Below are 12,309 nucleotides of genomic sequence, written 5' to 3'. Positions count from 1 at the left end.
TAGCAATTCAACTAATCAGAGATCGGTTCCAGATTTAAACTTAATTAAAATGTAAAATGCTTTGTAAATAGAATAGATGCATTTTTTGCATCAAAATAAACCCACCAATAGCCTTGTTCTACAGTCAAGTAGTGAAAATGACAACCTAGTCGTATAAGACTAAGTAGGTAAAAATTAGGTCATCCAAATACACAACATACATTTCATTACACCAGTATTAGTCCCTAGAAAATATCACTTCGTGCCATAAAGAAACCCTGTGAAGTCTTTGGCCCAATCCTGTATGTATATGTTACATGCTCAATATACATAACTCCTCTATATTTATAACCACACCTTTACTTTAATATTAAACAAACTTGTAACAAATATAGCAAACGAGCTCCTGGGTCACTGAACATTTAAATCAGTTCTTCCTTGGGTGACTTGATGATAAAAAAATACTGAAAACAGAATTGGAAAATTCAAAACTGTTCCGGAGTTATCTTTTACACAAACAGAAAGTCCAAAATCGCGAACTCGCTCGTTAATAATAAGGTATCGTACACAAAAAAAAGATAACATAATATAATAATAGATACAGATGCAACCAGAATATATTTGTCAAGATCACAACAATCCTATTTAAAATATTTCTAATGCGATCTTCAATATTCATAAGAAGCACTTATAGGAGAATTCTGCACAATACAGAAGGCACAAATAATTCTAATCACTAAATACTACATAAATATTTACATATACTGATATACACTTACGAAATTGTTGTCCATATGGGCAAATATTACAAAACTAAGTACGTGATTTTCAGCTATTAATATTGACACCATTGTTAATAGACAGCCACTAATAAGAACAAAAATGACAACACTAAATGGACAAAACAGTTAAGTACAGTAATAATAGGGAAAACTGGTTTGTCTAAAAATGCAAGTACGCTTTATAAAACATCATCTCGCATAAGTTCAAAGTGGACGGACCCTTTCCTTTTGTGAGGCGAACCTCCGACATAAACAAGATTCTTAGCCCACGCTCGACATTCAATGTTTATCATAACTCCACCTGCAAAACAAAAGAGGGTATCACGCGACAGCTGAAATATTTTAATGCGAGAAGTTATCGAAAAATTATGTACAATTATGGAACAAATCTTTGCAAGGTGATAATCATAATGAAAAATGGCATAATGGAATTTCCTCCCATATTTTGCAATGGAAAGGTGATTTGTGTAAGTAGTGTGGCAACTTATACAGTGATATTTATTGAGAAGTAGATAGGGATTTACATGTATTCAGTGGCGTACGTAGAAATGTATTCTGGGGGGGGGGATTAAACAAGTTCGTGGCACATACAGTCACCCAGTGCGTACTAGAAGGGGGAGGGGGGGGGTAAGAAATAGAAATTGGGTTGCAGGTTGCTGATGCTGGTAGTCATTTATCTATTTATTATTGTACAGGCGAAAAAGATTAGATTAGAACGGTATTTTATTTCTTACTGCTGACAGGCCCCTTTATTGCTTTTGCTTTAATTAGTCAACGAAAACTTTGAATAATAGGTATATTTATGGGCAAAAAAACCAATTTCGACAAAAAATTCAAAGGGCTGTAACTTTTGATCTAGTAGTCCGATCTTGGAACTGTTTGAAATTATGGATTCTACAGGCCACATTCTATAAGAAAATATTTTTTTCCGGTCGATCTGAGACAATTTTTTTTTCTGGGCAAAAAAAAGGCAGTTATTACCTTCCTTTTTTACCAAAAATCGACTGCACCAAAATTTCTCGGGAAAAAACTTTTCCTTATTAATTTGGGTGCGTAGAATCCAAAACGATTCGTACTTTTTCGATTAGACGTCTCAATCAAAAGCTATGGGCAAAAAAATTCCTGTTTCTAAAATTTAAAATTCTTATTTTCGTCATTTCGTGAAAGGCAGGACGCAGGTACTTCACCTCAGTAGCAGTACTAAGTACCTGATACTATTTGTTATTTTGGACATCAATGTAGCGAATTGCCGATCGATGCCGAATAGCCAAATCGTTGACTGCCAACACTGATCACTCACTGAATAGTGAATACTGAATACTACAGAATATTTAGATTTTAGTGACTTTAGACTTTAACCAAAACCAAAATTGCTCTCTATATATACCTATATATTATTGCCTTTATTTTAAAGTGGGCGGAGCGGATAGCGGAGTATTACCTAAATACCTAATAGCTATGATAACTCAATTCTTCTGGGGGGGGGGGGGATATATCCCCTTAATCCCCCCCGTAAATACGCCACTGCATGTATTGATTTTCCTTTTAAGACAAAATCTCTTCTTATAAGGGTGCCTTTCTACATACTCCACAGAAAATAAAACTCTTACGCCTTGATAATATCAACTTTCTCTTCAGTTATATACATCGCATACGAACGAAAATAAAAATACAGAAGCCAAAGCAACAATATTTACATTAATTAATACGACTTGACAAATCTTTGTTATTTTGGTTGCATAAAATCAGGCGCCCTTCTGAAGGATTTTGTCATTTAAAAGTAGCTATAGGGAAAAACAAGACACGTAAATCCCTATATCTACTTCTTAAGAAATATCACTGCAGTACTGTTTAATAATACGCAAGATGAGACAATTATTATGCCTCCATACTCCCATGGTTAAGTGAAAAATCAAACAATTAATCTAACTATATTTTAAAAATAAAACTATAAGATAATACCTGAATGTAATAGTATAACAACTTCTTACCTGGCGCGTTTTTTATATGAACAGCAATTATTGGACTCAAATACTCATTTTTCGTGTGATTGTAGGGATAATAGTAAGATGGAAATCCGCCACTAGGGGGATAGTAGCCAAACGTTGCGTTATGCAAGTGCTCCTTATCTGCATCATATTCCCCTTCACAGCTTAGCCATATTTGGTTTGACTATAAACAAAGAAAACGTAAAAAGGGACGGTTTTTGTTGTTTCAGTTAAACTTCTTTGATAAACAACTGCTGATGCAAATGGAAATTCACTGTCAAATAAATTTAACTGAGACAAGACATACCAGCGCTAATAAACAGTTAACAAATTTGATACACTTTCTAAAAATGTCATTTACTTCGGAAATAATTGTACTCATCGAATGCAGCAAACACACTTACGTTTAAAAAACGTTTTTAAAGCGCTTTTATAGGATCAATTCGGTATTGATGGTATCGTACACGTTTTTGTGTAGGCGAATTTACCTACGTTTAAAATAAGATTTTTATTCATATTTGTAAACGTATAATATTCCTATTGCAATATCCGCCAAGATTTATGCGAATTATAGGTATACGTGGGGTTTTAGTCTACAATAAACGCTTTTTATACGAAACTGTGTTGCTAGGGTAAAATTTTTTATAATTATTATTATTTTTACATTATGAGCGAAAAACAGATTTAGTGATTTTTCATTTAACTGTTGTAGAATCGTTAGTATTAGAAATACAGAAATATGCAAAGAACAAAAATTGTAGATTTTTTTCCGCTTGATAAGATACATTTATTAATATTTATTCTTCTTTTATAATGTTCGATTTATAACGCAAAAATTTTTTTAAATGGTAATCATAGTTGGCTGTGACATTTTTAAAAAGTGCATTTTTTTCTGTTTACGATGATATATGGTTCATTGTACTTACTTTGACAAATAAACATGATACAGAACTGTTTGTATTATTAAGAGTAGTAAAAACAGATTTTGCCATGGAAAACATTTTTGTTCTCTTAATTACTGTTTATTATAATATTTAACTTGCAGTTAGTTGTGCGGCGGGGCACCGTTGTGTTGAAACCAGCGTAAATTACGTCGTGTTTCCAAATCTAACCCATCCTACATATCTTGAAATTCATTTGGTAGAAAATGAAGATAACATTGGCCTGTCCAATTTTCGTCATAGATGAAAGGTTCCTATCTCACTAGATATTGTTTTCCATGGCCAACTCTGTTTACTTACCTCTCAATAATTGTCTCAGATCGACCGGAAAAAAACATTTTCTTATAGAATAAGGCCTGTAGATTCCATAATTTCAAACAGTTCCAAGATTGGGCTACTAAATCAAAAGTTACAGCCCTTTTTTTTTAATTTTCTTTCGAAATTGGTTTTTAGTCCATAACTTTTGATTGAGAAGTCTAATCGAAAAAGTACGAATGGTTTTGGATTCTACGCACCAAAATTAATAAGAAAATGTGTTTTCCCGAGAAATATGAAAATTACTGCAGAGCGTTTATTTATTAAAGTAGATTTAGCAAGTCTTATATCGTTATAAAGAGAAAAATTTGTCCTTTTTAAAAATGTCAAAGCCAACTATGACTACCATTAAAAAAAATTAAAGTTTGTACTCAAAAATTGTAAGATCTAAAGATAAATTAGTATGTTCATCCCGTTAAGCATCAAAATGTCTAAAACTTTTATTCGTGTCATTTTGTTGTATTTCTAATCATAACAATTCTACAACAGTTAAATGAAAAATCACTAAATTTGTTTTTCAATCATATCTAGTAAACTGTGGATTTTTAAAAAAAAACAAAAGCATATCTTGAATAAGCTCTTAAACCTACAACTCTTTCCTTATTTAACCGAATCCGTATGTCTTATGGTTTCCGAGATCCCAATATTTAAAATGAAAAATTATAATTATTATGATTAAAATGTTAGTTACTTACTTCATTTTTAGCTATAGCAGTTTTTATTCTTTGTACAAGAGTCGGTGGCATCTCTGCCGGTAATCCCTCGGTAGTATTGTAATAATTGGGCTCCCAATTCAGTACCTATAAAAAAACCTGTAACGTCTACGATTTTGCGCTGCTAAGGGTAGTTTACTCTATTTAATTTCAAGAACACACAAGGTGAAACAGAATCATATCCATAAAACGGCGGAGAACACGGACCAAAATCGGATACAGTTACGGGACAAGCCGAACCCTCCACAGGTGGTTGATCAAAATCGCAATCGGGTGAAAATTTAGAGGTCGGTCCTGTTCGGTTAATTTTATAACCTGAAAAAGCCGAGTAAGTACATACTTGCAGGTACGCGTATTCGTAAAGACCGACCGTTTAAAAAACCAGTTACCAAATCGGCCCAAAACATAGTTCTCGTTTGATCTTTCAAGTTGTACCATATCAGAGCACCTTCGTCTTCGGCTATCGGTCTGAACCCTAATCCCGGATTGTTTCCTATTATGCTATCGTTGTGGACGTATTTTGGCCGGTCGTAATTTAGAGTTGCGTATAAGCCGGTCATGCATATTGCGAAGAGAGCAGAGAGTCCGGTGTAAAAAATGACGTAGAACAGTAATATCTTGGCTGTAATAGAGAGAATTAAAATAGTGCCATGCATAGACGACGTAATTGCGGGCTTTATTAAATTTCCGGGAAATTTAATTATATTTCCGTTTTATGAATAAGTAGGAATGGATGCGGTTATATGGGTTAAATACCTAACTAGAATCTATTTTTACTCCGACAATTCAAGGTGCGCCATTTTATGTAACACAATAAATAAAGGTGAGACGTTATAGATGTAGGCGCTACGTCAACAATACGTTTTGTAATTAAGTTACAATTAGTTTTTGAACAGGCTCTTATTGATTTTTTTTAGCTAGATGACAGTGATTTAGATTGAAATGAGAATTAGTCTTGATGGTGTTTTTTCAAAGAATAATCTTTGTTATTCTATTCCCCACATTAACAGTAGTGGAGTAAAAATAATAATCCAATTTAAACAGGGGGATTACGTGTTAGGTTCTGAATTCCTTTCATATCAAAGGTAAGGAAATTCGGATACCTACATTTGACTTCGTTTCCTATACCTAAGGCGTGTTGCGATATTCGGTCATGTTTCCAAGCTAATGTTTATTGTGGAATAACACGCTATGAATAAAAACCGAAGCGAAGGTAACGCCCTTCAAGTATTGACCACAATTTGCGTTATTAAAAAGCAAATATGTACACAATTCGCAAAATCTCAAAAATGCTTGTGGTAAAGATGGAAGTAGATTTGTACCAAATACGATCAGTCTACGTCGAATAGTTCCTAGTTGATACAACACTGTAATGTAATTTAACAGTTCCTACAATTAATTATTGATTTTTAAATGAACGTTTAGATTCTACAACGGATTTTGAAGTTATACATTCACATAAGTATAATAGGCATTTTCGCAGCCATTTTTTGCGTGTTAAAATTTTAAATGGAGAGAGGTTGTAATAAATAATTAACATATTATTGTTATTAACCTAAATATAAATTTTACAAGCTATAATGATTTTCGATTTGGCAGCAGTTTTACTTTTATTCGAGCCTACATACAAAATTACAAAAAAAAATCTATGATAGAACCAAGTTTGGTTTCTTTGATTTTCTTCTTTTTTAAAGAAACAACTTCTCCATTTAATGAAGAAATAATGTCAAATTAAGATAGCACAGGAATATCTCGAGAAATAAGCAACGCCATTTAATACCATGCGATCAAAAATGAGTTGCTGTCGAGTCGCCTTTGGAATTTTTGTTTACATGGGAAATCGTACTTAACTTGAACTTTCAAAGGCGACTCAACAGCAACTCATTTTTGATCGCCCGTTACATTGTAGCCAGAGCCAGTAGAAACTCTATAAACTAAAAGAGTCAAATTTTTTACATATTACCATTGTTTATTTATAGACAAATATATTACGTACAGCGAACATAACAAATCAATAAAAGTAAGTACATACGCCACGCAAAAATCAGTAAGGACAAAGCAACTTTAGTACTATCTTACATTAAAACTCCCAAGTTGATCAAGCCCTTAACTAATTCAGTTATACCAACAGGGGTGGCTCTAGATAAAATCTGCACTCGTGCAAGATTTATTTTCGCCCCATTCCTCCCTTCAATCGCGTAAATTATAACTAGTGAATTTTAACACTTTAGAAAGGAAATAGCATAATAGAATTATCGATACAATTTTTTTTATACAGACGAGGATACAGGTCATTTTGAACCAGTGTTTTGAATCTAAATTTTGATTATAGTTTGTACTCATGATTCTGTAAAGAAACTTGCAAACTTTGAATTGATAACAATGTAAAATTATGAAATGTGTCTCCTGTGTTAGTAATACTGTGCGATCAAAAATGAGTTGCTGCACCTTTGGAACTTTTGTTTACATGGGAAATCGTATTTAACTTGAACTTCCAAAGGCGACTCGACAGCAACTCATTTTTGATCGCCCGTTAGTTCCGACTTCATTATTTCTTTTTCTTACTTTACGTCAATAATGCATAAATGGCCTGCTCATTTATATTGAAACCTCAAACCTGAGATATAGAAATGATTTTTTCACTCTATCTCATAATCAAATTTATCAAAGATATTAGATAATCTTTGAATTGATACTGTACATTCAGAGGAAAGTGAGCGAAATGGAATTAAGGTCCTTCAAACGTTGATTAGCTTCGATTAGCAAGGCAATGTTAATTCCTACTGAACACTTTGGTTTGAATATAAGTATCTCAGAATAGTAATTATGTCCCGTTTTAACTAGGAAGATAGGGATTTAAGTCTTAATTTGATGTAGGTACTTAATGAAATTCTACGGTATGTAATAAATTAATTTGTATTAAAATATGCTCCCTAATTATGCGTATATTTTAACAATTTTCAGAAAGAATAGACGACCATAAACAAGTGGACGGTTAATTACCGTAATTTTTCAATTATTGAATAACGCGCTAATTAAAACTTATCACTTTTTTATCTACTTAGTCGGAATTTCCGTCCAAATAAAGTACTTGTCTGGATTTACAGGGCTAGGCCAGGCCGATATTAACTACCTATTGCTTGTAACAAAGTTTTCAGTATTGGAAATGGAAAATTACGTTACGAACAAATTATGCCACGTTGCGCAAGATTGATATATAATTATCGTCACTTTAGAGGCGATAATCAAAAGGAGACTCGTAGTATAAATAACTCACCCCAACTTTGACCAGTTCTACCTAAAGCTTCTTTAGTACTTGGATTCCACATAAATATTTTAAAGGCCTCCCATTTCGTTCTATAAACGGGCTTTGCCATATAAGGAAATTCGTAAACTCCGTTTTCATTTTCTTTACCACGAACGGCCATACCGCAACGAATTAGTAGAGCAACAGATTATGAATGACAAACAAAAGTAACGTGATAGACTTGACCGACTCGACTACAGTGCAGACTGGCGGCGAGACGGAGACAGCGACGAAGTTCTGCTTGTGTTTGCTTTGCTCGTTAACTTTATAAATAATTCCGTCCTTGTCTTATATAACTACGGAGAGCACAGCACAATGTTCGGTTTTAGTGACGTACTAGTTTAATCACACCAATGACGTTCCCTCTCACGTGTTCATTTTTTTTTTTACACAAGGTGATAACACTATAAATAATTACAATATAAAAATTAAATGGCTTAAATTGCTTCTTAATTTATCCTATGCAATTAAATGGATGACAAAATGCGGAGAAAGAGACAAACTACAAATTACCCTTATTTTATACTCCACTACAGTGCACGTGCTGTGTTGTAATCTATAGGTAATTCAAGATTAATAGACCTCGATCCAATTGAGTTATTGAATCGTGTTTTGTGCAGAGGTTACTACAGTACATTTGTATCACAATAACATTTCAATCTAAAATGGTAAATTCCTATCAGATAGACAACACATCTAGAGAACCCTTTCACCTACTACAAAAAATCGTTCCTTTGACCTTTGATTATAAAATATAGTAGTCTATATTCAAAGCCTTTGACTATCATCTCTCTTCAATCACGAAAGGGTGAAATAATTACACTATAAAAGATTGGCCTGTCATCAAACTTAACTGAAAATAAATCACGAACTTCGCCGTGTACCTACTAGTCAGGGAGACATTTCTGAAAAAGGCTCTCTAAATCATGTCTAACGGCGTTTTGTGCTACAAACTGGCAACAGGCGGTTGTAGACTAATTTGCCCCCGCTGAAAACGTTGCGCCCTGTTGCCAGACCCGATTTTGACATTTAAGCCCTTAAATCCAAGATGGCGGCCAAAATTACCGTTTTTTCGGTTATTTCGAGCCCACAAGGCAGCCACTGAACGTTTTGGGTAGTTTAAGGGTAGAATAACATCTAGTACTACACACGACGACACCGTTTAGGCACACTTTCGTATTCATATTAAGGGCGTAAATGCCTAAATTCCGCTTAAAAACGTCAAAAATTCATCATTTTTTTTCTTTCTGACCGGTTGTCGGTGTCCAATATGCATTCATATGGTGTAGTTAACATTTAAGTATGTGGGGAGCAGCACCATATGCCTGGGGCCTAAATATCAAGATGGCGCCTGGAAAGTCCAAAAACAGTGAAAAAGTCGTTCTTTTTGCCGTAGTTTTACTACACTGGCCACTCTACGTTCGCTCTTCATTTTGGTGTTCTGGAACATTATTATGAGTAATTGTGACTGCCACCCCGGACGTAATACACCCCCAAGAGAGGGGGATGGAATTATCATCTCCACCCGAACGGATTCGCGAAACTATCAATCAGTGCACTCGCGTGTTGTTGTGGTGCGTCTTCCTCGGCGCCGCTCCTGAAGTTCGTCTGCGTCGCTTCGATGGCGTCTTCCACCTACGCCCGATATTTCATTTAATATTAAAAGTCAATTAATTTTACATCATGTAACTAAGATTACATTCAATGAAGATATTTTTTATTATACCTGAATCACAATCTCCGTTTTAAACACTCAAATGCGTGCGAAAAAGGGCCTTTAAAACACACGTGCTTTAAAGTTGCTAAGTAACGATACTTCAAGTATGACTTTTGAAACTGTCATCTGGATGAAATAAAAAATCCTCTTAGGTCGCTTTCTGTAAATGCAGAACATTTCTTTGGCTTTTGTACCTATCCTTTGGTTGAAACTTTCACAACCGCGCGAAATTTAGGGTATGCTTCCAAATCTGTTCCACTTTTTAATCGCAGCATTGCTTAAAGTTTTGAATGAATACACCAAAATATAGAAGATTTAAATACCTTTGACATTTCCTTCATATATGCCAGCATTATGGATGCATTTAAGACTGTATTCGTAAGTAACTTCCTATTCATCCATGGAAACAACTTTTCATATTCTTTATAATAGGCTTTACTGGAGTTGGATTTTACACCTACCAACGTTTGTTTAGATTTTACAACAATCGATTTAATGGGCGGTGTATTATCTTTTTCAACGGAAATCGTTTAATTCACAAAGACGATGATTTTTATAAGCAAACGTCAAGTGACATTTCCATGGCAATCGTGAAATTACGAACACCCAGCCCACTTAATTAGACATGTATTCGAGTATAACGTCAATATGACTTCATTGTATTCCCTATTTTTAAATTATACTGCAGGTATAATAAAAAATACTATAAGATACACGTGTATAATTAGTCTTTAAAGCACTTGCAACGTTAAAGGCACTCCGCTTTGCGTCGTGTCCTTAAACTCGTTGCGCGTGCTTTAAAGACTTGATTATACACTTGTATCTTAATATACTAATTTTAATATTATTGTTTAATTGTCATTGTTTTTCCCCATGCTGCCTTTCAAATTTTGCATTGTGTACTTCTAAAATATTTTAACAAGTTTTATTTTGTAATTTCCTTAAGCCAGAAGATGACCGTTGGTCGAAACTAGTCGCGGCTTTTACAATTTGTCTATTAAAATCGAGATTAAAATAGTGTAACGTTATTTATAAATTCGGGTTCGATTTATATCAATATTTATTAAACAAAACTACAACACTATAAAATCCGTACAATTTATATCGATTATTTATATCACACACTTCGAAATTTATATCAGCTTTTCGCGCTCTATGTTTCGTCCGTACTCGATCTCGTTCTATAGTAGACTGCCGCGATGTTCGGTCCGCAACCATTTATACACGCAAGCAATGTAAGTCCAGAACATTCTCGCATTTACCAGACACGCTGCAAACATCCCCACCATCGCGCGTCTAGAAAATTCCAGAGCGCCAAAGGCGACGTCATGTCTGGAGCATTTCCGTTACAATAGTATGGGGAAGGTTTTGTGTCTTTTTGAGATTTAACCTGGGACTTAACGACTCACTCTAACATTTACATTAACATTAAGCTCGTTCATACTAATTTAACATGATATCAAATTACATTCTAACGCATGAAGATGCTCTATTCAAACGTTAGGCCACATCTCTATTGATCGTAGAATGGTGCTCATGTCTTCTTTCGCGGTGATGACTTCCATTTGACTGTTTCAGTTTTCCCTAGGCCATGCAGCATGAATCATCCTCTGGTGGTGATTTTTACAGTACCTAGTCTCTGTGTAATATGCCAAAAACAATCCAGAGAGAAAACGTCAGTGCTTCAAGAGACAACGTTTAACTCTGTAACGTTCTTATTCTTGCATAATACCTTCTTCATAGTATTAGTGCTCAATATTCTAAACAGTTTCGACTGCCAAGTGTTACGTTTTAATTTAAAAAAATCAAAGAAAACTTGGGAAGAATATATTTGCCCTCAAATTACGCCGCCAAAGCAACTTCTGATGCCTCTTATAGTTAAAGTTTATAGGAGACGAGTCCCCACTTCCGCAGTTAAGCCCTTCAGTTGTGTAACATCCGGAATGATATTCGCAATTCCCATATTATGGCTTCAGGCTATCGAAATGGGGAATGTGTGGTCAGTGTAGTAAAAATACGGCAAAAAGAACGACTTTTTTACTGTTTTTTGGACTTTCCAGGCGCCATCTTGATATTTAGGCCCCAGGCATATGGCGCTGCTGGAGGTCCCCACATACTTAAATGTTAACTTTGCCATATGAATGCATATTGGACGCCGACAACCGGTCAGAAAAAAATGACGAATTTTTGCATTTTTGACGTTTTTAAATGGAGTTTTGGCATTTAGGCCCCTAATATGAATACGAAAGTGTGCCTAAACGCTGTCGACGTGTGTACTAGATGATATTCTACCCTTAAACTACCCAAAACGTTCAGTGGCGTGCCTTGTGGGCTCGAAATAACCGAATAACGGTAGGTAATTTAGCCCGCCATCTTGGATTTAAGGGCTTAAATGCCAAAATCTGGTCTTGCAACAGGGCGCATCGTTTTCAGCGGGGGCCACCGCCTGTTGCCAGTTTGTAGCACAAAACGCCGTTAGACATGCACTTTTCAGAAATGTCTCCCTGACTATACTATTCCCGGCATATTTTACAATAAAAACATTTTCTTCTGTAGTGTAATTATTA

The 12,309-nt window shown here is 34.8% G+C and overlaps 1 protein-coding gene across 1 annotated transcript; it reads right to left on the bottom strand.

The window, feature by feature from the left end:
- Positions 1-568: 568 nt before the first annotated feature.
- On the bottom strand, positions 569-8,283 carry LOC116171433 (sodium/potassium-transporting ATPase subunit beta-1-like). Its single transcript, XM_031488282.1, has 6 exons — positions 7,996-8,283; positions 5,089-5,340; positions 4,858-5,033; positions 4,701-4,805; positions 2,753-2,933; positions 569-1,062 (listed from the first exon to the last, which is right to left on the bottom strand). Exons 1-6 carry the CDS (start codon positions 8,144-8,146, stop codon positions 941-943), a joined length of 987 nt encoding a protein of 328 aa, XP_031344142.1. The 5' UTR covers positions 8,147-8,283; the 3' UTR covers positions 569-940.
- Between the last annotated feature and the right edge of the window lie 4,026 nt (positions 8,284-12,309).

This window comes from Photinus pyralis, unplaced genomic scaffold (genome assembly GCF_008802855.1).
Source record: "Photinus pyralis isolate 1611_PpyrPB1 unplaced genomic scaffold, Ppyr1.3 Ppyr1.4_LG5, whole genome shotgun sequence".
Lineage (NCBI taxonomy): Eukaryota > Metazoa > Arthropoda > Insecta > Coleoptera > Lampyridae > Photinus > Photinus pyralis.
This window is presented reverse-complemented; position numbering and strand designations above follow the sequence as displayed.

Excerpts from the sequence above, each read along its gene's own strand:
- LOC116171433 (XM_031488282.1), bottom strand. The coding sequence starts at position 8,146 with ATGGCCGTTCGTGGTAAAGAAAATGAAAACGGAGTTTACGAATTTCCT. Across the intron at positions 5,034-5,088 it reads GGTAACTGGTTTTTTAAACG|GTTATAAAATTAACCGAACA; the intron begins GTCGGTCTTTAC and ends CGGCTTTTTCAG. Across the intron at positions 2,934-4,700 it reads CTGCTATAGCTAAAAATGAA|TCAAACCAAATATGGCTAAG; the intron begins GTAAGTAACTAA and ends CTTTGTTTATAG.